Source organism: Aquarana catesbeiana, linkage group LG06, assembly GCF_042186555.1.
Source record: "Aquarana catesbeiana isolate 2022-GZ linkage group LG06, ASM4218655v1, whole genome shotgun sequence".
Lineage (NCBI taxonomy): Eukaryota > Metazoa > Chordata > Amphibia > Anura > Ranidae > Aquarana > Aquarana catesbeiana.
Window position 1 is genome coordinate 99,083,929 of NC_133329.1, and position 26,029 is coordinate 99,109,957.

Consider the following 26,029-nt stretch of genomic DNA (forward strand, 5'->3'; position numbering starts at 1 on the left):
TAAATTTTCTATAGGATTAAGGTCTGGAGACTAACTAGGCCACTCCATGACCTTAATGTGCCTCTTCTTGAGCCTCTCCTTTGTTGCCTTGGTGGTATGTTTTGGGTCATTGTCATGCTGGAAGACCCATCTTCAGTGTTCTGGCTGAGGGCAGAAGGTTCTCAACCCAAATTTTACAATACATGGACCTGTCCATTGGTCCCTCAATGCAGCAACGTCGGCCTGTACCTTTAGTAGAGAAATAGCCCCAAAGCATCATTTTTCCACCACCATGCTTGACTGTAGGGATGGTGTACTTGGGGTCATAGTCAGCATTTTTCTTCCTCCAAACACAGCAAGTCAAGTTAATGCCAAAGAGCTAAATTTTGGTCTCATCTGACCACAGCACTTTCTCCCAATCCTTCTCTGAATCATTTAGATGTTCATTGGCATAACTGTACATGTGCCTTCTTGAGAAGGGGGACTCGCGGTGTTTGGAGAAATAAAACTGCTGACTATGACTCTAAGAACACATTCCCTTCAGTCAAGCACGGAGGTGGAAACATTATGCTTTGGTGCTGTTTCTCTGCTAAAGGTACAGACTGACTTTGCCGCATTGAGGGGCCAATGGATAGGACCATGTATTGTAAAATCTTGGATGAGAACCTTCTTCCCTCAGCCAGAACACTGAAGATGGATCTTTCAGGATGACAATGACCCAAAACATACCGCCAAGGCAACAAAGGAGTGGCTCAAGAAGAGGCACATTAGGGTCATGGATTGGCCTAGCTGGTCTCCAGACCTTAACCCTATAGAAAATTTATAAAGGGACCTGAAATTTCGAGTTGCCAAGCGACAGTCAAGAAACCTTAAGGATTTAGAGAAGATCTGTAAAGTAGAGTGGACCAAAATCCCTCTTGAGATGTGTGCAAACCTGGTCACTAACTAAAAGAAATGTCTTACCTCTGTGCTTGCCAGCAAAGGTTTCTTTACCAAGTACTAAGTCATGTTTTGCTTGGGGATCAAATACTTATTTTACTCACTGAGCTGCAACTCAATTTATAACATTTGTATGATACGTTTTTACTGGATTTTTGGTTGATATTCTGTCTCTATCATTTAAAATACATCTATAATAAAAATTATAGACCCTTCCTTCATTTCTTTGAAAGTGGGCAAACTTACAAAATCTGCAGGGGATCAAATAATAATTTTCCCCGCTGTATGTGAATATTGGAATATACTGAGACACAAAAACGCATTATACATGTAAATAAGGAGTTACATATGTGTCTATACTGATCTCCCCAGAACTAGCCCTACTGGGGATCCATAAGGACGGCCAATGTTCTCACCACACAAAACTGCTGATCTCTCATCTCCTGTACTATGCTTTGAAAGACGTTTTACTGAAGTGGACCTCAGCTGCCCTTCCTGGGATGTCATCTGCAGTAGAGGGGGCTGAAGCGGCCGGCTCAGGCTCTCAGTGGATCTCTGAGAGGCTGAGCCAGATGCCAGTCTAGGCATGTGGGCAGGTTCCGACCATATCGTCACAATCTTTCCAGAGCCTGGACCGGCTCTGTGACATCACCAGGTTTCAGCACGCTGTCTGCCGAAAACGGATCACAGGAGTGCAGAACGAACTGCACTCCTGTGATCAACAGGAGAACTACAGCCAAACGTGCTTTGGCTGTACTTCTCCTTTTAACCATATCAAATTGTTCTATGTTGTGTTCTGTATCACATTTACGACTTCAATAAATATCTCCCGTTTTGTAAAGAAAAAGAAAAGTTGCATATGAAAATAAAGCAAATGCATATAAAAATAAAACACATAGAGGCCCAATTATAACAGAGATCAGATATCACTGTTCACGCTCCCTTATTCTCCGCAATTTAAGTCCTGTCCCATTCATAAGATTTAGGTTGTGGTGTGGAACCAGTGATGTGTCCACAATGTTCTTACCCCTCAGCGCACCGGAGAGAGCTTTGTGATTAGAAGAGGGCTGGTCATGTGACTGTGATATGTCCCATCACTGGGCTCTCCTTCCAGTTTTTTCTCCCTGGCACTTTATTTTATTTCTCTTGGTCTCCACAGCTTTGGGCTCCTGCTAGTGGTAGTTAGCTTAGTTCTATGTACTTAGCCAAGCTATTCTTGTGAGACAAAACATTGGGGTTGATTTACTAAAACTGAAGAGTGCAAAATCTGGTGCAACTCTGCATAGGAACCAATCGGCTTTAAAGGTTTTTTTTTTTTGTCAAAGCTTAATTGAACAAGCTGAAGTTAAATGCTGACTGGCTACCATGCAAAACTGCACCAGATTTTGCACTTTCCAGTTTTAGTAAACTGACCCCATTGTATACAAACCTCTCCTGAACCGGCGAACACCTAAAGCCTACAGGGAATGAGACATTTCCAGTAGTGTTAATCTCTTTGGTCCTCAGCAGCTCTCACTGATTTCTGCCGCTAACCTCCACATCATCACTGTCTCCTGTAATGATCTGGAGGGGTCAGAAGGAGCAACCTGTGAGCGCTGCCGGAGACCAGCGAGATCAACACTGCTGAAAGCGTTGGTTTCTTTGCAGATTTCCGAGAATGATTTCTGCTGAGTAAAATCGTGCTTGGTAGTATAAATGGCAAGAAAGGTAAAGCAACGGGATTGCTTTAACTGGTGACCCGTTATAGACCTTCGAATCAATTCTCCCTTCCTTTCAGACAATGGTTTAATGAAACTAGCAAGGTATTTTTTTATAAATCAGTAATTGCTTCTATAACATTTTAACCAAATGATTTTGACATCATGGAGCGAAATAAAAACAAATAAATAAACATAATGTAGTACATCGCTGCAATGAATGCACATTTCTCCATGTTTTATCACTATAAAGATCCTGCATAAATAACAAAATAATAAAGAAGTTTCATAAATATAAGTGCATTGCGCGGTCCCGCTGACAGAACATGTCTCTGAAAGCACAAAAAAGGACACAAGGGGGTGCCAGCTAAATGTAGCATTAATTAACAATTTATTAGTATTAGTGAGGGGAAAAAAAGTATTTGATCCCCTGCTGATTTTGTACAATTGCCCACTGACAAAGAAATGATCAGTCTATAATTTTATTGGTAGGTTTATTTTAACAGCGAGAGACAGAATAACAACAAAAAAATCCAGAAAAATGCATTTCAAAAAAGTTATAAATTGATTTGCATTTTAATGAGTGAAATAAGTATTTGATTCCCTATCAATCAGCAAGATTTCTGGCTCCCAGGTGTCTTCTATACAGGTAACGAACTGAGATTAGGAGCACTCTCTTAAAGGGAGTGCTCCTAATCTCAGATTGTTACCTGTATAAAAGATATGGCCAAGACCTAAAAGCTGTCTAAGGATGTCAGAGACAAGATTGTAGACCTACACAAGGCTGGAATGGGCTACAAGACCATCGCCAAGCAGCTTGGTGAGAGGGTGACAACAGTTGGTGTTATTATTCGCAAATGGAAGAAACACAAAATAAGTCAGTCTCCCTCGGTCTGGGGCCCCATGCAACATCTCACCTCGTGGGGTTTCAATGATCATGAGAACTGTGAGGAATTAGCCCAGAACTACACGGGAAAAGCTTGCCAATGATCTCAAAGCAGCTGGGCCATAGTCACCAAGAAAACAATTGGTAACACACTACGCTGTAAGGAACTTGAATCTTGCAGCTCCTGCAAGGTCCCCCTGCCCAAGAAAGTACATGTACAGGCCCGTCTGAAGTTTGCTAATGAACATCTGAATGATTTAGAAGAGAGCTGGGTGAAAGTGTTGTGGTCAGATGAGACTAAAATCAAGCTCTTTGGTATCAACTTGTCGTGTTTGGAGGAGGAGGAATTCTGCCTATGACCCCAAGAACACCATCCCCACCATCAAACATGGAGGTGGAAGCATTATGCTTTTGGAGGTGTTTGTCTGCTAAGGGGACAGGACAACTTCACCTCATCAAAGGGACGATGAACGGGGCCATGTACTGTCAAATCTTGGGTGAGAATCACTTTCCCTTAGCCAGGGCATTGAAAATGGGCTGTGGATGGGTATTCCAGCATGACAATGACCCAAAACACACGGCAAAGGAGTGGCTCAAGAAGCAGCACATTAAGGTCCTGGAGTGGCCTAGCCAGTCTGCAGACCTTAATCCCATAGAAATATGTAGAGGGTTCAAGTTGCTTGGAGAGGATCTGCAAAGAGGAGTGGAACAAAGTCCCCCCTGTGATATGTACAGACCTGGTGGCCAACTGCAAGAATCGTCTGACCTCTCTGATTACCAACAAGGGTTTTGCCACCAAGTCATGTTTTGCAAAGGAGTCAAATACTTATTTAACTCATTAAAATGCAAATCAATTTTTAAAACTTTTTTTTTAAATGTGTTTTTCTTGATTTTTTTTTTTTTGTTTTGTTCTGTCTCTCACTGTTAAAATAAACCTACCATTAAAATTATAGACTGATCATTTCTTTATCAGTGGGCAAACATACAAAATCAGTAGGAGATCAAATACTTTTTCCCCCCACTGTAAAACAGTTAAATGCAGACTCATGTGACTGTAAATTCAACTGGCTTATCTGCAGCCCTATACAGGATGCTAAGGATTGACCTCATCATCCTATATAGGGCTGCAGATAAGCCAGTTGAATTTACTGTTATATGAGTCTGTATTTAACTGTTTTATATTAATAAATTGTTCATTAATGCTACACTTAGCTGGTACCCCCTTGTGTCCCTTTTTGTGCATTCAGAGACCTGTTCTGTCCCAGGTGGAGCTGTTAGCGGGAGTCTGAAACACACTTATATTTATGGGACTTTATGAACTTTTACATGTGGACTTTTTACTTTGAAGCTTTATCTATATCAAGACTGCCCTTCATTGGGGGGGGGTTATATATGGATAGTATACCCAAATCTTTTGCACCTTAATATTTTTGTGTTGTACAGAAAAAAATACCTGTTGACCTGCCAGAACCTGCATTTTTTTAAGTGGGTGACAATTTTTTAAGCGTATTTAGGGTTTTATTGACCTTTTGCTTCACAACCCCCAGTGATGAATTTATGGACAAGGAAATCTTTTTGCAAGACAACCTATTTGATTATTTTATTCAACTAATAAACCCTTAAATTCTCACTTTGAGACTTTCCTGTTGGCATTTACAGTTTGGCTAAGTACATACATCGGTGAGCCATAACATTATGACCACCCTCCTAATACTGAGTCCCTCTTTTGCTGCCAAAACAGCCCTGACCAGTCCAGGCATGGACTTCAGAGTAACATTTGTGTAAATGGCAGGGCCCAAGGTTTCCCAGCAGAACATTGCCCAAAGCACCACACTGCCTCCACCAGCTTGCCACCTTCCCATACTGCACCCTGGTCCCACCTCTTCCCCAGATAAGCAACTCAAACGCATTGGGCCATTTGCATGATGTAAAAGAAAACGTCATTCATCAGATCAGGCTACCTTCTTCCATTGCTCTGTGGTCCAATTCTGATGCTTGCGTGCCCATTGTAGGTGCTTTTGGCTGTGGACACGGGTCAGCATGAGCAACATGACAGGTCTGCAGCTATGCATCCCCATACACAACAAACTTTGATGCACTGTGTGTTCTGACACCTTTCTATCAGAACCAGCATTCACTTTTTCAGCAATTTGAGCTACAGTAGCTCTTCTATTGGATTGGGCTACACGGGTCAGACTTTCCCTCCCCATGTGCATCATTAAGCTTTGGCCGCCCCTGACCCCGTAAACCCCTTTGTCAGTTTTCCTTCCTTGGACCACTTTTGGTAGGTCCTGACCACTGCAGATTGGAAACATCCCACAAGAGCTGCAGTTTTGGTGTTGCTCTGACCCAGTCCTCTAGCCATTACAATTTGGCCCTTGTCAAAGTCACGCAAATCCTTACACTAGCCCATTTTATTCTGCTATCAACATATTCTTTTGCTGCCTAATATATCCCACCCACTTTCAGGTGCCATTGTCATGAGATCACTTTACCAGGCAGTGGTTATAATGTTATAGCTCACGGGTGTCAAATAATCGGTGTATAGTTCAGTATTGGCAGAATTCAGTGCTGTAGCCTCATTTCACCACTAGATGTCAGCAGATATCTATGTTTTGGGAAGGTGTTGCATGCACTTACAAAATGCAGAATTTTAGAATGAGTGATATTCCACTTAGGCTAAAATTTCACTGGAGGGTGTAGTTATAAGGATAATAAAAAAAAAAAACTGTCTCTATTGGACTGCATTTGTCTTGGCTGACATTATGACAGTGTGCTATGCAGTTAGCAATTTCATATACAATTAAAGATTTTCGATTAGCACAGTAAAGCCTTCTTTGAGACATGTGAAGAACGTCTGTTCTATCAATCACGTATCCCAAAAATAAGAGGATTCTTCCTCATTCTAGGACATTCGTCAGAGTCACACAAATCATTTTTTGTCCCTCTGGCCAGATGCACTTCAGGACTGATGGTGTATAGTGCAAACATTGCCTAATATTACAGAGCCATTTATTCCAAACGGCATACTACAGTTTTAGGCCATTTGGCCAACTATACAAAAAAAAAAAAAAAAAAAGCTCATCTCGTGTTTCTTTGGTTTGTTGCTTTTAAATAACAAATTGTTTAGTGTTTTGCCTGCTTGATCTTCAAACGGAAATCTTCTTTAAACCCCTTTTAGTTGGAGAAGGCAGGAATCTGGTTCCCATGGACCCAAATGGACTCTCTGATCCGTATGTAAAATTGAAACTCATCCCGGACCCCAAAAGTGAGAGCAAGCAGAAGACCAAAACCATCAAATGTTCCCTAAACCCCATCTACAATGAGACGTTTAAATTGTGAGTAAAGTACATTTTTGTGTTCTTGCTACTGATTGGGGTCCTGGGTGTGCTGACAGCGTATGACCTGTCCAGTGTCTTTTCTTTTCTGCCAGTAACTTGAAGGAGTCGGACAAAGACCGCAGGTTGTCGGTGGAAATCTGGGACTGGGACCTTACCAGCAGGAACGATTTCATGGGGTCTTTATCGTTTGGAATCTCAGAGCTGCAGAAGGCTGGAGTGGATGGATGGTAAGTGGGACAACATGTCACATTTCTGTGATTAAAGTGAAAAAGTCAAATATAAAGCAAAGCATATAAAGTAACATTACTGGTTAAGTGAAAGTATCTTCTGGTGGTTGCGAGTACCCGTGCTGGAAGAAGCAAATGGGTGAGACAAGTCTTCAGTGTACAGGTCCATTGAAGTGTTGACCATGCAGACCTGGCGACTATTCTTTATTAAAATTTGGATTTAGGTCCATATCTCCTCTGTGACAGCTTAATAAGGTCAGTGGTTCTCTTGGTATATTGAAGACATTCATAAAATGACTATGATGTGATGAGAGGCTTGGAGAAAGGTGTGGATGTAGGGAGCCTGGTAGCACAGCATCCTTAATTAGTGGGTAATCCTCCGCGGAAGGAAGCCGGAGTACTTAGAGGAAACCCGCACAGGGATTCGATCAAGATATCCGAATTTACTTTCTAGTTCAATATTGAAGCCAGAGACATCCAGGCATTTAGCATATTCAAGAGGTCAACAGCGGCTGCCTCTGTGTTTTTTTTTTTTTTTTCTTACTATAGATTTCCTTCCAGATCATACTCCAGCCTAGTTTTGAACCAAAAAACCTGCAGAACTGTTTAGATAATGGTCTTTCTAAAACAGTTGATCTCCTTGCTTGAAGAGCAGATATCCGTTGACCTAGGAACAGGAGGATTTTTAATCATTGTTCTGTGTTTTTCCGCCGCAGTGGTCTTTTAATCTTGTCCAACACAGTCTTCCAAATTTTCATATCCTGTTCAGCTCCAGGGCGCATAAACGCAGTTATCAGTCATGTCTCCAGGAAATCATTGCACTCCATTGTAGTCCAGACTTGTCATCAGACGAGCCTATCTAGTCTTTTCTGCTCCTTCCTGTCCCGTCAGTCTCCAGGCCACAAAGAACAATAAAGGGGACATGCCTGTCCTTTAACCACTCTGGTATTCATATTTTTACCACAAGCTAGAGATCTATTAGTGGTCTTCTTATTATCTTGTATTTTCCTTCATGTATTAGACACCAACACATTACATAGACTTGATTTATCTGATATATCTTAACCGCTATTTTTTTTTTTTAAAGAAGAACTTGCAAATTTGATACTTTACTCTTTTGTCGCCATTTATAAATGGCACTGGTGTACAGGTGGATATAGTGGCTCCATGTGTTTACATGCACACTGGCATTATTTCTAAGTAAGAAGCAGCCAGCAATGGGGTCAGTTATCCTGTTTTTGTCCATCCATAATGTAAATGTAATCTATATCTTTTCATGTATGTCAGGACCAGGGGTGAAATAGATCTTTTTCTCTGTTAAATGTCTTTCCTACTATTAATGCTATAATCTAATCTAAAAATACATTATTTTAAGGTTCAAGATGCTGAGTCAGGAAGAGGGCGAGTATTTCAATGTGCCCGTGCCACCGGAGGGAGAGGAGGGAAATGAAGAGCTTCGGCAAAAATTTGAGGTACCAGTTATTCTCATTATTAATTGATCTACGTAGTGCGCAAAACCAATATCTCTGTAGTAATCCATACTAAAATGTGTGTGAAAAAATAAAGTAAAAGTGCTACCCAACTTTACCACTTGGTCTTAAACGAAAGACCACCCCTCTGCCCCTCATATACAGTACATTTTTTTTTTTTCTTACCTTAGTAGTAAACAGGTGAACTTCCATCCCAGCATTGCCGCGGCGAGGTATGTCATTTCCTCTTCTGGCTCTGCCCCCCCATACTGCCTTCTGTGGTCATTCAGCGCATGCACAGTAGGAAATCGGCTGTGAAGTCTGAAGGCTCCACTGCTGGTTTCCCTTAGTTACAATGGCAGCTTCTGCACCCAACGGATCGGCCTGGGGGGGGGGAGAAACGACATCGTGGGCTCCCTGGACAGGTAAGTGTCCTTATTAAACCTCAGCAGCTACAGTGTTTTGTAGCTGCTGACTTTTAATAAAAAAAACTTTTTTGAGGGTGGAACTCCACTTTAACTCATTTTGTTGTATCGTGGTCAGGTGATAGTTCAAGGTGATTGTAAGGGCAGAAGGTTTTTTTTTTTTTATCTTAATGCATTCTATACATTAAGATAAATAGTCTTCTATCTGTAGCAACCCCCCTAGTACTTACCTGAGGTCCCTCTAGATCCAGCGATGTTGCAGGATTGTCTCAGCTGCCCGGGACTCCCCTCTTCATTGGCTGAGACAGCAGCATGGTGCCATTTGCTCCCGCTGCTGTCAATCAAAATCAGTCAGCCAATGAGGAGAGAAAGGAGGCAGGGCCTGAATGGACACAGGGAGCTGTGACTTGGCTTGGGGTGCCCCCATAGCAAGCTGCTTGCTGTGGGAGCACACAACAGGAGGGAGGGGCCAGGAGAGCCAAAGAGGGACCCAAGAAGAGGAGGATCGGGGCTGCTCTGTGAAAAACTACTGCACAGGGCAGGTAAGTATGACATGTTTATTATTTTTAACTAAAAACGAGACTTTATGATCACTTTAAGTTCTTTAAGGGTGTTTATTCGATATATACATAGAGAGATTACACAAATACTTATAAATATAACATTTATTAAACATGACAGATAAAGATAAATATGATAAGAATACTTAACTAAAGATGCTGTTTCCCCTATGGGTCTCCCCATTAAATGGCATGGCACAGGTGACCACAGACGCATGCATGATTGCAAGCTCTGAAGACGACAAGTATTGCAAGCCGTGTGTGTGTTATATAGGGTAATGTCCAACCCATCCCTCTCTGGAGCAGAATGACCTCACATTCCTGAAAGTGGGCTGGCATGTATATCTAGTCAGTTTACAATCGCATGAGTCAGCTAAATGTATCTAGACTTTGTCCTGTATAATCCTTACCCAAGGCTTGGAGGCATTCTTAAATATTTGTGATACCACTAGACAACTTTAAATAATATGCAATATGCGATTTCCATGTCACTCACTCATATTAAATCATAATTAACAATGTGCATCAAATGGTGAAATAACAGCCCCAGGCTTCAAAGAGAAATTTATAAAAGTCCAAATGTGAAATCTTGAAAATGATGAACATGTGAGAATCCAAAACCACCAATGCAGACAAGTGTGCCAGTTCCCTTACCACAAATAGACATGCATGCTGTTCCTTACTGGCCACTGCACACTTGAGCTATGCAATCCATTGCTTGATCATGCCTATTTAAATGGATAACGGAAATGTGTTCTTTTATATCAGGGATATGCAATTAGCGGACCTCCAGCTGTTGCAAAACTACAAGTTCCATCATGCCTCTGTCTCTGGGTGTCATGCTAGTGGCTGTCAGAGTCTTGCTATGCCTCATGAGACTTGTAATTCGGCAACAGCTGGAGGTCCGCTAATTGCATATCCCTCTTTTATATAATGTTTTACGTTAGTAGCTGTAAGAAGTGGGCATTGACTGTATGAATCAGGAGGAGAGGGGATTGATACATGTGTGAAGTTAGCACAGGAATTGAAGGAGGGTTTAGGATAGCTGCTGCAGAGTTATATTGTAGAGATTCAAGATTGCAGGGAATTTCAACACTGTAGACGACCTGCTACAAGTGTGGGGAAAAAAATAAACCTGGAGTTCAAATTTAAAGCGGTAGTAAACCGCCGCAGAGAAAAAAAACACTTGTAAGACAATACCATAATGTGCTCGTATGTATCGCATAATGGCACATTATGAAATACTTGCCTTAGAACGAAGCCCTACCAGCGGCGCCCGGTCATCGCTCAGACCGCTGCCATCTTCCCCCAGCCTTTCTTCCGGGTTTGCATGCTCCAGCGCTGTACCCAGAGCCGTGATGACGTCGCTCCCACGCATGAGCGCAGGAACCCTTGGGTCCGCCAAGAAGCTCTGAAGGTCTGGCATACAGAGGGCATGCGTCGGTGATGTAAGCGGCTGCATCCAGGGTGAATATCTCCTAAATGCTGCACGTTTAGGAGATATTCATTTTACCTACAGGTAAGCCTTATTATAGGCTTGCCTGTAGTTAAAAATAACAAAGTGGGCTTTACTACCGCTTTAAAGAAGAATTAAATGTACTGAAATGATTTTCTAGTGGATTAAAAAGAAATATCACTGGCTTGGGATAATATAGGGTCTGTCATCGCTTATCTGATAACACGTGTGCAATATTCAGTCTTTGGGTAGACAGCAGCCTCTGTAGTACCAACCATATGGCCATAATGGAAAATAATGCACCTTAAACTTCATAATAAGCCCCGGTTCATACAGGGGCGAATTGTCAGGCGACTTAGCCGCCTGACAAGTCGCGTCCCGTTTTGTACTACAGAACCGTTCTAATAGGAATGACGCAAGTCGCTCCGACTTACAAAAAGGTTCCTGTACTATTTTTGGGGCGACTTGCATTGACTTCTTTACAGAAGTCGTTTTGCAAGCCGCCGCTGAAGTCGTGTGCAGGTCGCCTCTGTGAGTTGGCCTGCAAGTCGTGTTGCCCCTGTGTGAACCGGCAGTAACGGCCCTTGCCTAATGAGAAACGACTGGAGGGATCATTGATCTCTATCTATGCAGTACTCATGCTCAGTATTGCAGAAACAGTTGGTCCCCATTAGATTAGGTAAGTGGCCTAAATACTGCCTGGTAGAGAGAAAGGCAAGGTCAGTGTTTTGGCCTTTTTTTTTCTAATAGAAGTTAAGTTACCTGTTAAAGTGTCCCTTAAATCAGATATGTTAAGTACATGCATGCTGAGTTATGTAAAAGTGTAACCGTTTATTACCTCCCCATGACAGAGATAATACAATCACATAGATTCTGGTGTCCATGCAGTTCTTGGCTGTGTTCACAAATGTCTGACACAGATCGGTCCATGCTACAACTTCTTATTTTGTGACTGCCTGCAGCGAACACTTGAGAATCTCAGATGAGCACAACCACTTTACATGTTAGGAATTTATTCACGCAGACTTGTATTTTCACTAAGGAGGACTTTTAAAGCGGAGTTCCACACAAAAATGGAACTTCTGCTTTTCGGAACCCCCCCCCCCCTCCGGTGTCACATTTGGCACCTTTCAGGGGGGAGGGGGGTGCAGATACCTGTCTAACAGGCATTTGCACCCACTTCCTGGCATAGACTCCCACAGAGTCGCACACTTTTGTGTACAGCACCCGGCCGTCTCCCAGGGGCATATCCATGTGTCGTTATCTCCACGTATTGCATGCTAGCAAGGGCTTTGTTACATGCCGCTAGCAGTGCTCAACCTTACTATGGCTTATTCCTTTCTTGTGATGCTGGATTTCTCAGTATCATTGTCCTGACGGTCTCTCCTTTTTTGGATACAAGACACACACACTTGCCCCTGCTATAGATATGTTTTGAAGGATACAAAATATTTGCATTAAACATTCCATATTTTTGGAGAATTGCCTACCACGGGGATTTTGTACATGAGGCCTAACCAAATTGAAGACAGTGACACTTGCTCTCTTTTCTCTTTTGTTACGTCTCTGAACCTTGATCGTGTCCTGAAGAAGCCTCACGGCGAAACACGTAGACGCACAAGGGCTCGCTGTACTAACTATCATTTTTCATGTTTTTTTATCATTTTTTGAACACTGTGTTTATACAATGTACTTTTTTCAATAAATGTTATGAATAATATTTATCACCTCTCCATTGTTTCCATGCCTATAAAGTCCGACTTTTGGCTACTTTTAGTAGTATCCTTCCCTGTGTCCCCATAATTTCGGATGTGGCATTAGTAGTGCTCCTTTTTCCTATTCCCCTGTCTCATGTTGAAGTTTTCATTTACCTTAACCACTTCAAGTGTTACTAAACCCAGGCCCCTGCATTCACTATCTGGTCTCCCACAGTACACAGAACATGAAAATGCAACTATTTTAGTTAATATAAACTGCTAAACACCTTTTCTCATCAGCAGTCTTGTGACTTATATCAGTGTCTGGTTAAAGTTTATAGAAGGAGTTTTCATTCTGCTCTGACTATCCTATGAGGCTGCATGTCCCCTGACCCTCTGTCTGGACAGTGCTCACTGTGTTGATCACATGCATTCTCCCGAGAAAAAAAAAAAAATCTTTAGTAACACACACCAAACTGAGCATGTGCAGTTTGTCCCCTAGCCTCTGTATTATCAGTAGATATATTGGGGACAGCGAAAGAAGGGGAGGATCAGAGAAGACACGATCAAACAGCCTTTTTACACAATGCAGAGGATTAACCCCTTAGCTACCACAATGAGTATAGCAAGCATATACACAAGCATATACACACTGATTTTTCTAGTGTGGGTTTAGTACCACTTTAAGTTCCAGAAGGTTTTACCCCCTTCATGACCGGGGCATTTTTTACTTTTTTAGCACTGCGCTACTTTAACTGGCAATTGCATAGTCATGTGCAACACTGTACCCAATGGAGGGAATATAATTTTTCACACAAATAGAGCTTTCTTTTGGTGGCATTTGATCACCGCTGGGATCTTTATTTTTATTATGTAAATTGAAGACCGACATTTTTGAGAAAAAATATATTTCTATTATATAACACATCCAATTAAAAAAAAAAAATCTCATTTCTTCATAAATTTGGGCCAAAGTGTATTCCTCTACATGTTTTTGGTAAAAAATCCCGATAATGGTGTATATTCGTTCGTGCAGACGTTATAGCATCTACAAGCTATGGTGTGTGTGTATATATAGCATATATACACTGGAGTTTTTATTTATTTCTTTATACTGGTAATGGCCATGATCAGCGACTTATAATGGGACTGTGATGGTGTTTGTTATTGCGCAAGAGATCTTATGGGGTTATGGGGGACATTTATTAAAACTGGTGCACTCAGAATCTGGTACAGCTGTGCATAGTAGCCAATCCACTTCCAGGTTATATTTTCAAAGCTTAATTGAACAAGCTGGAGTTAGAAGCTGATTGGGTTACTAGGCACAGCTGCACCAGATTCGGTGTGCTCCAGTTTTAGTAAATCACCCCCTGTATGTCTCTTCTGCAATAAAGAGCTGCCTGTTCAGTTTTTTTTTTTACCTTTTTAGACCCCTTTCAAACTGGTGCGCCATATTTTGCGGTGCTTTAGCTGCGCTTTTCGGGCGCTAGCAGGGCGGTGACAACGTGACCTTAAAAAAAAAAAAAAAAAAAAAAAAAAAAACCTGTTTTGCGGCATTTTCGAAGCGCTGCCCATTCATTTCAGTGGGCAGGGCCGTGTTTGGAGCACTTTTTACAGCGCTCCAAACCCGCCCCAAAGATGCTGCTTGCAGGACTTTTTTCTAACGTCCCGCAATCACACTGCCCCAGTCACGCAAATGAATAGGAGGCAGCGTTCAGGCGCTATTTCTAGCACTAAAACGCCTAAAAACTGTCTCAGTGTGAAAGGGGTCCAAGCTCTGAGGAGATATTGTTTTAAAGGCTTTTATGCTTTCCTAAATGCACACAATATAACTGGATACTAACATTTATAGATAGTTGATCCAGGGAATATCCTATCGCCCCTTGGGAAATAATTCCCCCCCCCCCCCCCCCCCCCCGGAGCAAATTGAATCATGCTTTATTGGGGATTTTTGTCTTCCTCTGGATCTGCTGTGGGTATAGGATTGTGTATATGGAGATTTTTCATTTGTGCGTGTGTGTGTGTTTTTTTTCTCTGTAGGTTAAACTGGATGGACTTGTGTCTTTTTTTTAAACCAGATTAACTAACTATAAAAGGCACAAATTAGTTAAACTCCCTAATCATTAAACACACACTGTTTAATTTACATTGTCCCTTCTATATTTTGTGTATGGATGATGGCACTGTAATTATTTTAATTAAAAAAAACCCAACAAAGTACCTTTTTCCTCATCACTATACAGATATCACATGACCCAGATCTTTCTCAGCATGCCTGCAGTGAATCATAAGCAGGGGGTGCTTCTAGTCCTCTGCTGACGGTCACATGCTCAAAAAAAAAAAGCCTTTAGAATACAGAGTAAAAATAAATCAATAATATCAATAGACTGTTTTAAATTGGCATATAAATATATATTTGAAATTAAATCTTTATTATTTTGTGGAAATAACATGGTGTAGGTGGCTTTCTGCCAGTCACAGACTGTGTCACGCCCCTCCAGCCTGTGTCTTAGAATAAGAGGGAGGTGAAGCCACCATTAATCTACATGTAATATTCCACCCCCACTTGTGTTTAGCTGGTTAGTGGGCATGGAGGAGGGAGGGAGTGGGCTGTCATGTACCACTGTGTATACATCCACATGTGTGAATCTATAGTCACATGGGCTGCTCAGATGTGATAGGGAGGAAATGCTCAGCATAAAAAAATCACTAAAAACTGAGCATGTGCAGAGTTGCCACCACAGCTGCAAAATCCCTAGCTGAATTGGGGACATGGACAGAAAGGGGAGACAGAGAGCAGCAGGATCAACCAGCTTTTTTGCAGAATACAGAAAACAAGTCTCATAGTGACTGAGTATGAACAGCATGTAATACACCATTTATTGATAGTTTTTTATGATGTGGGTTTAGTGACACTTTAATACATTCGCAAATTTATTTGTGCGAATACCTGAATTAGACTTGGTATCAGCCTCTTGCAGTCCATGTGCAATGCAGCTCAAACCGGGAGAGGAAGATGCAGTACAAGAAGCCAAGTTATGCTGTGGCGAAAGGAGCATGCTGATAGGAGGAGAAGGCAGAGTGACAGAGCGATCAGTGTTCAGCCTCTCCTTTTAACTGTCCAGTCACATAATGGGAGGGGAGAGGAGACCTGTCAGTGAAACTGCAACAGAGCAATATCGGATCCTGGCAGTCAGGGCTGTGCTGTATGCCATAGCTGTGTAAAGCAGAGTACTGGATGGACAGAAATATAAACCTTTTTGGCAGGTAAATGGCTCCCATATACAGTCTGTTTTGTATCTGTGTACTTAGCTGTTTGCCTGGAGTACAGTACGGGTCAGCAGCAGGGCACATCATTCTGGTCATTGCAGCAGGCTTGTGGTTCTATAGGGCCATGGCCTGTCTTGCACCCAGTGGCGGCTGAATTGAGTCTGATAGATATCAATATTTGATTACGGCTCATCTATTTTGGGAGCAGTGCTCCTGCCGCCCCCTCCTAGAGGTCACAGGCCGGTAGCGAGAGTGCAGCTGGAGGTAGCCTGTCAATCTCTTTCTCCTGATGAGTATATTTTTCATTGATTTATCCACACGGCTGCTGGAACCCGCTCATCGTTTTGGCTGCGTCTCCCAGCTGCGCCCACCCGCCCGAGAGATGGGGGTCACGAGGAGAACAGTGAATCCGAAACTGCAGAGCTCCTGAATTGTGTCTCTGGAATGTTTGCCGTGCATAGATGAGTTGCAAAACAGCCTTTTATAGTTTTGGGGTGGGAGGAAAGATGCTCACTGCGATTTTCAAATGTCCTCTGTAACAATGTCTCTCGAGGACAAGAGTGAGCCGGGTCCGAGGGCAAAAGAATGTTTAATAGGTTCAGTAATAATGATGGCTGTTTTTATTCTGAAATGCCCGACCGTGTTTCGCGAATCTTTTGAAGTGTTCCCATGGTAACCAGATGCTTTGAGAATTCACACAAAGTATAATGCTCTTCTCATTGTTGGAGGAGCAAGTTGGTCTCCACGCTTCATCTTCAGGCAGTTACCAGGGAGACATTCCTGTACACATGCGGCAAAGATTTTACCACTTTATAAATTGCACGGCATGAGCCTTCTTGTGTCTTTGCCAGTAGACAAAAAAAAATATTTATGCCTATGAAAACTTTTTTAAACCAGCCTTTCTCAACCTTTTCAACATAGAGGAATCCTTGAAATAACTTTTTCAGTCTAGGGAACTCCTGCTAAAAATGACTATACCTACAACTCCTGATACATTAGTGTGATGGTCAGCGGGAAGAATGCTTTTTACACTTGTGGTCATTGGGAAGAATCTCCCCTTACAGATGGCTAAAAAGATCAATGGTGTCAGTGGGAACTTATCTGAGAGGCAGAAATTGCTCAAGGAAACCCTAACAATTCCTGGAGGAACCCTAGACTTCCATAGAACCCTTGTTGAGAAACCCTGGTCTAAACTGTCAGGAGATATAAAAGCAGGCACTTTGCGTTGCTTGAATGAACGGTCACATACATTGCACAGCATGCCAGGAGATCCAAACCTACAGAGCACTGTTGTTCAAATCTTGGCCAGCTTCTGTAGTCAAGGGTACATGCATGCCCACTTCCATCTGCTAAATGTCATCATTGGTCCTTAAAGTGGTTCTAAATGATTGCATTTGCTTTAAGATAAACACATCATACTTGCTCTGTGTTTTTTTGGTTTTGCACCTTGTTGAGAAACCTGGTCTAAACTCTCAGGAGATATAAAAGCAGGGGCACAAAAGTGTTGTCACACGGAATGTCCCACACAACCACATAGAATATACTTAAACCAGTTAAAACAGTTGCTATATTTGATCTATAGTTTGAACTGTGTATTCTGCTACTTTGCTAGAGGTGTTCCTCAATAAAGAGGTGAACTCTTTGTGTGGGGCTGTCCTGGTTTCCTGGCTGTAGAGCAGAATGTCAGGAATTCCCTGCCTGTGAGAGAAGGTTGGTGCATTACTTTGGATTTCCAGGGCCTGTCACAAGTCATCACAAATGGATATTTCATTCCGGAGAAGGTGCAGCTAGGGACTCCACTCTGCAGCTTGTCAGATCGCACTCGCTTCTCAGTTTCTCCCGTCTCCAATCCCCAGGAACATTATTTAAGCAGCAGCCTCCCGGCGCCTCATCAGATGATGGGTGTTTGAAGTTCCCTCTTCGGTCTTGATAAGTTAAAAAAAAAAAAGAAAAAGGATAAAAAAAAAAAAATACAGAGCCCTTTTCTTTGTTAAACAACTCTAGAGGCATTCTTTTGTTGAAGTTCTGCCTGGCGCATTTGAGGCTTCCAAACTAATTTGTCTTCATGAAACCAAACAGCTACTTGTGACTTGCAGGCTCGCTTGGTATAAAAGCGGAATGTGCCTTTTGAAAAGGGAATCAAAGCAGACACAGGCCCGGGTTTCCTTCCACCCTAAAGTGTCATTAAAAGGGAACGAGGAAGCCGGAGCATTTTTTGTGACATTCAGAAATATACAGAGATCCTTTCTTGTTTTAGAATGTATCTCGCTGCAAGTCTTCGTACGAATGAAGGTTTTTGGTTTTTTTTTGTACCCATAATTCCATTCTGTTATACAAAAGAGTTACTTTCTCAGATGTTTAAGAAAAAATAAATGGTAATTTACTACCCAAGCTGAACTTTATAATATTTCTAGCTGTCACATATTGGCTGTCCATACTTACATGCTGTATTAAATTTTGTTTAAAGGGTCTCTAAACCCAAGAACAAAAATGTAATATTGGAACTAACCAGTTCTTTGCCATGGGGTCCTGCATTAGTTTTCTTTATCGTTTTTTCTTTGACTAAGAGTATTGCAGATACAGAAAACTACCCTTTGATCTTGACACAAATGCAGTGTCTTTGCTGCTTCCTGTGAGATAAACTGAAAGCGCAAGCGATGTCATCTTCAATCTGTAAGCTCTTTTTTTTTTCTCATCCATTGAGGAACACTGGGAGTCTTTTAACTTTCAGGTTATACAGCTGCCTACAGGAGAATTGGACACTGGCAAACTGTAGACTAGTCCTGGATTACCCATTCTACTACCAGCATGCCTCAGTTTTTTTTTCTTCTTAGTGATCCACATTGTTCTGGACTGGCCTAGACAGATGTGGCATGAGGACCTGGTAAGATTCCTGGTAGGCCCTCCGTGGGCTCTGTCAGATTTTCAGGATCTTCTGTCTCAAGAACTGGATTACCATCCTGCTTCACAGTTGCTGGGTTTAATGGCTTTTGTAAGAGATGAGCATCTCTGAAACTGTGATTTCTATGTTGCTAAAAGCTAGGAAGGCTACCTTCCTCATGGTACATCACTGGACATGGCAGGCATGCTTCAGTTGGGAGTCTTGAGGTTCCACCCTAGGAGTTTTTTCATGGGGCAAGTCCTCTCCTTCCTGAAGCTGGGTCTTGGTTCTCAGCATCAGGTTTCGGCCATTTCTATCTTGTTTCAGAATGTTGGCCTTTTTTTCCTTGATCAAGACCTTTGTGCAAGGAGTTTCCCATGTAGCTCCGGCTCCCCCTGTTCATTCCCATGTGACTCCTGAGATCTAAATGTGGTTTGTCCTTTGCTTCAGGAACCACCGTTTAAACCAATTAGAGACATTCTTGTGTCTACTGTTCACCCACAAGGCTGTGTTTCTTAAAGCAATCACCTCTGCAAGGCAAGTGTCTGAACTGGTAGCTTTATCCTTTAAGGCAGTGGTCATCAGCCCTGTCCTCAGGGCCCACTTAGGCTCGATTCACACCTATGCATGTTGCTTTTGAGCGTTTTTGGAGGTTTTTTTTTCATGCTTGCCACATTTTTGAGCAGCATTTTTGCTGCGTTTTTGCCGCGATTTGCGTTTTTTTTTTTTTTTTTTTTTTACAGTTTTTTTTTACAGTCTAAAAAAAAAATTAAAAAAATAAAAAGAAAAAAAAAAAAACGGCAAAAACGCTGCAAAAACTGTGCACTTGCGTTTTTGATGCTTGTCCATTGAAATCCATTACATGCAAAACGCTGCTTTTTGCATGAAAAAAAGTCCCCGACCCTTTCCAAAAATGCAGAGAAACAAAAAGGCATTGATGTGAACATGTTCCATAGGAACCCATGTTAAAAAATTCCCGTGCATTTCTGCAAAATGCATCAAAAAACGCGCTAGTGTGAATGGCCAAGTTTTATGTATTACCTTGGGGAGAGGCAGACTAGAATACTGCAATCACTGAGCAGCAAATTATATCACCTGTGATGTATTTCAGTTATCTTGCAAACCTGGCCTGTTGGTGGGCCCTAAGGATAGGGTTGATGACCACTGCTTTAACCACTTCAGCCCCGGAAGGATTTACCCCCTTCCTGACCAGAGCACTTTTTACAATTTGGCACTGCATGGCTTTAACTGCTAATTGCGCGGTCATGCAATGCTGTACCAAAACGAAATTTGCGTCCTTTTCTTCCCGTAAATAGAGCTTTCTTTTGATGGTATTTGATCACCTTTGGGGTTTTTATTTTTTGCGCTATAAACGGAAAAAGACTGACAATTTTGAAAAAAAAATGATATTTTCTACTTTTTGTTATAAAAAAATCCAAAAAAACTAAATTTTAGTCATACATTTAGGCCAAAATGTATTCGGCCACATGTCTTTAAAAAAAAATGTCAATAAGCGTATATTTATTGGTTTGCGCAAAAGTTATAGCGTCTACAAACTAGGGTACATTTTCTGGAATTTACACAGCTTTTAGTTTATGACTGCCTATGTCATTTCTTGAGGTGCTAAAATGGCAGGGCAGTACAACCCCCCCCCCCCCCCCCCCAAACGACCCCATTTTGGAAAGTAGACACCCCAAGGAAATTGCTGAGAGGCATGTTGAGCCCATTACAAAAAGTTGTCACTAAATAATATATTGCTCACACAGGCCATGGGCATATGTGGAATTGCACCCCAAAATACATTCAGCTGCTTCTCCTGAGTACGGGGATACCACATGTGTGGGACTTTTTGGGAGCCTAACCACGTACGGGGCCCCGAAAACCAAGCACCGCCTTCAGGATTTCTAACGGTGTAAATTTTTGATTTCACTCTTCACTGCCTATCACAGTTTCAGAGGCCATGGAATGCCCAGGTGGCACAACCCCCCCCCCCCCCCCCCCCAAATGACCACATTTTGGAAAGTAGACACCCCAAGCTATTTGCTACGGGGCATGGTGAGTATTTTGCAGCTCTCATTTGTTTTTGAAAATGAAGAAAGACAAGAAAAAAAAATATTTTTTTTCAATTTTCAAAATTTTGTGGCAAAAAGTGAGGTCTGCAAAATACTCACTATACCTCTCAGCAAATAGCTTGGGGTGTCTACCTTCCAAAATGGGGTCATTTGGGGGGGTTTTGTGCCACCTGGGCATTCCATGGCCTCCGAAACTGTGATAGGCAGTGAAGAGTGAAATCAAAAATGTACGCCCTTAGAAAGCCTGAAGGCGGTGATTGGTTTTCGGGGTCCCGTACGCGGCTAGGCTCCCAAAAAGTCTCACACATGTGGTATCCCCGTACTCAGGAGAAGCAACAGAATGTATTTTGGGGTGTAATTTCACATATTCCCATGGCATGTTTGAGCAATATATCATTTAGTGACAACTTTGTGCAAAAAAAATTTGTCCTTTTCCCGCAACTTGTGTCACAATATAAAATATTCCATGGACTCGACATGCCTCTCAGCAAATAGCTTGGGGTGTCTACTTTCCAAAATGGGGTCATTTGGGGGGGGTTCTGAACTGTCCTGGCATTTTATGCACAACATTTAGAAGCTTATGTCACACATCACCCACTCTTCTAACCACTTGAAGACAAAGCCCTTTCTGACACTTTTTGTTTACATGAAAAAATTATTTTTTTTGCAAGAAAATTACTTTGAACCCCCAATAATTATATATTTTTTTAAAGCAAATGCCCCACAGATTAAAATGGTGGGTGTTTCATTTTTTTTTTTTTCACACAGTATTTGCGCAGCGATTTTTCAAACGCATTTTTTTTGGAAAAAACACACTTTTTAAAATTTTAATGCACTAAAACACACTATATTGCCCAAATGTTTGATGTAATAAAAAAGATGATCTTAGGCCGAGTACATGGATACCAAACATGACATGCTTTAAAATTGCGCACAAACGTACAGTGGCAACAAAATAAATAAATTTTTAAAAGCCTTCACAGGTTACCACTTTAGATTTACAGAGGAGGTCTACTGCTAAAATTACTGCCCTCGATCTGACCTTTGCGGTGATGCCTCACATGCATGGTGCAATTGCTGTTTACATTTGATGCCAGACCGACGCTTGCGTTCGCCTTAGCGCAAGAGCAGGGGGGGACAGGGGTGCTTTTTTTTTTTTTTTTTTTTTTTTTTTTTTTGCTTTATCTTATTTTTAAACTGTTCCTTTAGTTTTTTTTTTTTTTTTTTAATCATTTTTATTGTTATCTCAGGGAATGTAAATATCCCCTATGATAGCAATAGGTAGTGACAGGTACTCTTTTTTGAAAAAATTGGGGTCTATTAGACCCTAGATCTCTCCTCTGCCCTCAAAGCATCTGACCACACCAAGATCAGTGTGATAAAATGCTTTCCCAATTTCCCAATGGCGCTGTTTACATCCGGCAAAATCTAAGTCATGAAATGCTTGTAGCTTCCGGTTTCTTAGGCCATAGAGATGTTTGGAGCCACTCTGGTCTCTGATCAGCTCTATGGTCAGCTGGCTGAATCACCGGCTCCATTCTCAGGTTCCCTGTTGAGACAGGAGAGCCAGAGAAAAACACGGAAGACGGTGGGGGGCATTCCCTCCCACTGCTTGTAAAAGCAGTCTAGAGGCTAATTAGCCACTAGGATTGCTTTTACATGGAAGCTGACCGCCGGCTGAAAAGAATGATACCAAGATGATACCTAAACCTGCAGGCATCATTCTGGTATAACCACTCAAGTCGTGAATGGCGTACCTGAAGACAAAAAAATGGTTAATAAAACACAGTAAACGGTAAAGTATAAAAAATTGCATACCTGAAAAGTAAACCTGATAAAACATAATGACAATAAAACATTGCAGAATAGAATACAGTAAAAAAGAGCAGAACAATAGAGAGAGAATAGAGAGAGAGAGAACAATGAAACGACAACTATTTTTTTTTTTTATTTTAATATTTTTTTTGTTTTTTTTGTTTTTTTTTACACTTTTTTTGTAACTGTAACTTTTATAACTGTAACCGGTTCCAGGTTCGGGTCTCTCAAAATGCGATGGCATCTTGGGAGACCCTGTGAAAGTGTGCCTAGTCTGTGCAGTGCTGTACCCTACGCTAATACTCAACTAGTGTATGGTAGCGTTCAAAACATTCACCAATGCAAAGACCAGGATTGTCAGGACAGGAGGGACAATAATAGCGGGTGTCACGCCTATATCCGCACTTACTGCAGACACAACATCTTTTTTGGGGGGGTTCGTTGGGTAGGGGTACTCGGGAGAACATAAAGAAAATGCCTCTCATGCAGCCGACTGCATTTGGTTGGGGATGTGAATGGGGGAAGTACGGGCGCTGCAGAAGTGGTGGGTTCCCAATTAGGATTGGCGAATGCAGCAGGAAGGGCATTATGGGCATGACAGGCCTGTTTGTCTTCTTCTTGGTGGCAGCGGGACACTACTTATGCTTGCCACCTCACCAGCTTAAACTGCACTTATGGGACTCGCCACGTCACCAAGTGTTACTGCAGTGCAGGTTTTACTACGACCGGGGTGTACTAGGCCGCTGGTGCTTGCCAGTTCACCAAAACGCTACCAAAAAAACTGTTAGCGATCGCAGGGATGAGGCCTGACTCTGCGAACGCTGCAGTTATGCGTTTAGTGTTTTGTAAGTGACAGTGATCGATCGATACTGCACTTGGGTGGGCTGGGCTGGGCCGGGCGGAGGGGCAAAACGCAGGTGCTAGCAGTTATCTGGGCTGATCCCGCTAACACTGCGTTTTTGGGAACCCTAAACTGCTGGGGACGCTAGTATAGATCTGATCGGATCAAATATTGATCTGTTCAGATACTATACCACTAAGGGAGGTGTATGCTGCGTGTGTGGGTGTTAGCGGTACTGGGGCGACGCAGACCCTATCTGACCCTAAAACCTAAGTTATATCACCGCTGGGCGATCAGGGGGGCTAAACCTTTATTAGGTAATAAACGGCGGGTGCCCTGACACTATAAAAAATAAACTAACTAACCAGCGTCACCCGTAACAGTTATACGTTGATCAACGGTGAAAGGGTTAACAAGGGGGCATACAAAGGGTTAAAACCTTTATTAGGTAGTATATGGGAGTCCCTGTCGCTATAGAACTCTGATGGCGAACCTATATATTTACCTCCCTAACTAGCGTCACCAGTGACACTAATACAGCGATCAGAAAAACAATCGCTTAGTGACACTGGCGACGGGGGGTGATCAAGGGGTTAAAACTTTATTAGGGGGGGTTAGGGGGGTATCCTAGACCTAAAGGGGGCTAACACTAACTGCTCTACCACACTAACTGTCACAAACTGACACCAATGCAGTAATCAGAAAAAAAAACTGCTTGGTGTCAGTGTGACGGGGGGTGATGGGGGGTGTAATGTGTGCCTGGCGTGTTCTTCTGCGTGTGTAGTGTTTGTGCACTAACATCTATGTCTTCTATCCTCGGCGCCAGAACGGAAAATACCGAGGCGAGGAGAGATGACATAATTTCCTCTGCCTCTGTTTACTATACAGAGGCAGAGGAAGATTCTCATTGGCTGGGAGTGATCGCGAGGGGGGGGCCACGAATGGATGGCCTCCCCCTCACATCTAAACGCTCCCAGACAGAAGCCGACCGCCTCAGGCACCGGGGGGGGGGGGGTCCGATCAGACCCCCCGCCCGCGGGAAGGCAAGGACTTATATATAAGTCCTTTTGCCTGCCCGTGCCATTGTGCCGACGTACATCGTCGTGTGGCGCTCGGCAACTGGTTAAGGAACCCTTTCTGGTTTTGCAAAAGGACAAGATTGTGTTGAGGCTCAGGACTTCTTGCCTAAGGACTTCTTGCCTACACTGATGTAACTCTTTAAATCTATGCAATATTAATTGATGTCTTATTTGTAGAATCTACATGTGATCACATTGTGCCATTCTCAAAGGCCCTGACGAAGCGGCCTCGTCCGCAAAACGCGTAGGCTATAACTCTGTTAAAATCGGGGATTTGCACACCCTGAATCCATTTCAACCATGTTAACTGTAATGTATTATTAACTGTTTTTATACTGAATAAAATAATGTATCTTCTCATTAATTGTTTTTCATCTATTTATACTTCTTAGAGGCACAATTAAAGTCCCATTCAGTTCTATATACCTTTTTTAGGAACACATTTGCACATTGCCTAAGGTAGTTTCAGCCTTTCACCTCAACCAGGACAACTTCCAATACTGTCTGGTTTCAGTTCCCGAAAAATTTCCCTCTATTATCCGAATGTGGTTCGGTCTGTGAGAGTCTCTCAACCTTTGCTTCTTCTTTTGGAAAGAGATTCCCTTTTTCACTATAGATGGTCCCTTAAAGTGGAACATTTCTTTAGTTATTACTAGTTTCCATGCTTAGGCAAATTATGTCATAGTTCCCAGGAGTCTTCAGGAGGGGTTTTCACAGCTCACACACCCTCCTGTTTGTATGCCTGAGCTAAGGGCAAAAGGATTCCATGAATTATCTGCCCTTGCTCAAGATGGCCACGGCCAGAAATGCTAGGTGTTTTTCTAAATGATTTCTCCAAAAAATAACATGGAGACATGAATGGATGGGGGAGTTTGCTTTTGATTATTAAAAATGAATGAAGGTAGTGCTTTTGGTTTGTGGTGCTCAGATGCAATGTAGTTTTGCTTTAAAGTGTAACCAAACCCTAAATAAAAAATGCAATGCAGCTTACTACTGGTATGGTGGCTGCATTAGGTTTTTTTCCAAGCTTCCTTTGCTTTATTTTCAACTGGTAATCCTGCAATCCTGTCCCTGGGTGGCTACATCACCCCTCCACTTTATCTAGGGAGAAAACCAAGGTTGTCAACCTGGACTACGAACAACACCATCTCTGTTACAGAGCCATTGTTAGTTTGCAGAAAACACCTAGATCAACAGGTATTTTCTGTACTTGTTGAAAAGGTTTTTAGCATGAAAAAAGAAAAATAATGCCACCACATCTAAGGACTGTAAGCTGCAATATGCTGCATTTTCTTGGGTTTACTTACCCTTTAAGGGTGCACCGTATTCTGGTTTCACCATTTCTAGGTGGCTCAGACAGATCATCATCCAAGCTTTTGGTCTCAATGATCAGGT

The 26,029-nt window shown here is 42.2% G+C and overlaps 1 protein-coding gene across 1 annotated transcript in view; it reads left to right on the forward strand.

Annotated features, from left to right (window-relative positions):
• PRKCB (protein kinase C beta) overlaps nucleotides 1-26,029 on the forward strand; it is a 323,981-nt gene that overhangs the window by 218,112 nt on the left and 79,840 nt on the right. Inside the window, exons 6-8 of the mRNA XM_073636508.1 lie at nucleotides 6,683-6,839; nucleotides 6,935-7,069; nucleotides 8,445-8,541. Coding sequence (XP_073492609.1) covers nucleotides 6,683-6,839; nucleotides 6,935-7,069; nucleotides 8,445-8,541 — 389 coding nt within the window. The remainder of the gene's footprint in view (nucleotides 1-6,682; nucleotides 6,840-6,934; nucleotides 7,070-8,444; nucleotides 8,542-26,029) is intronic.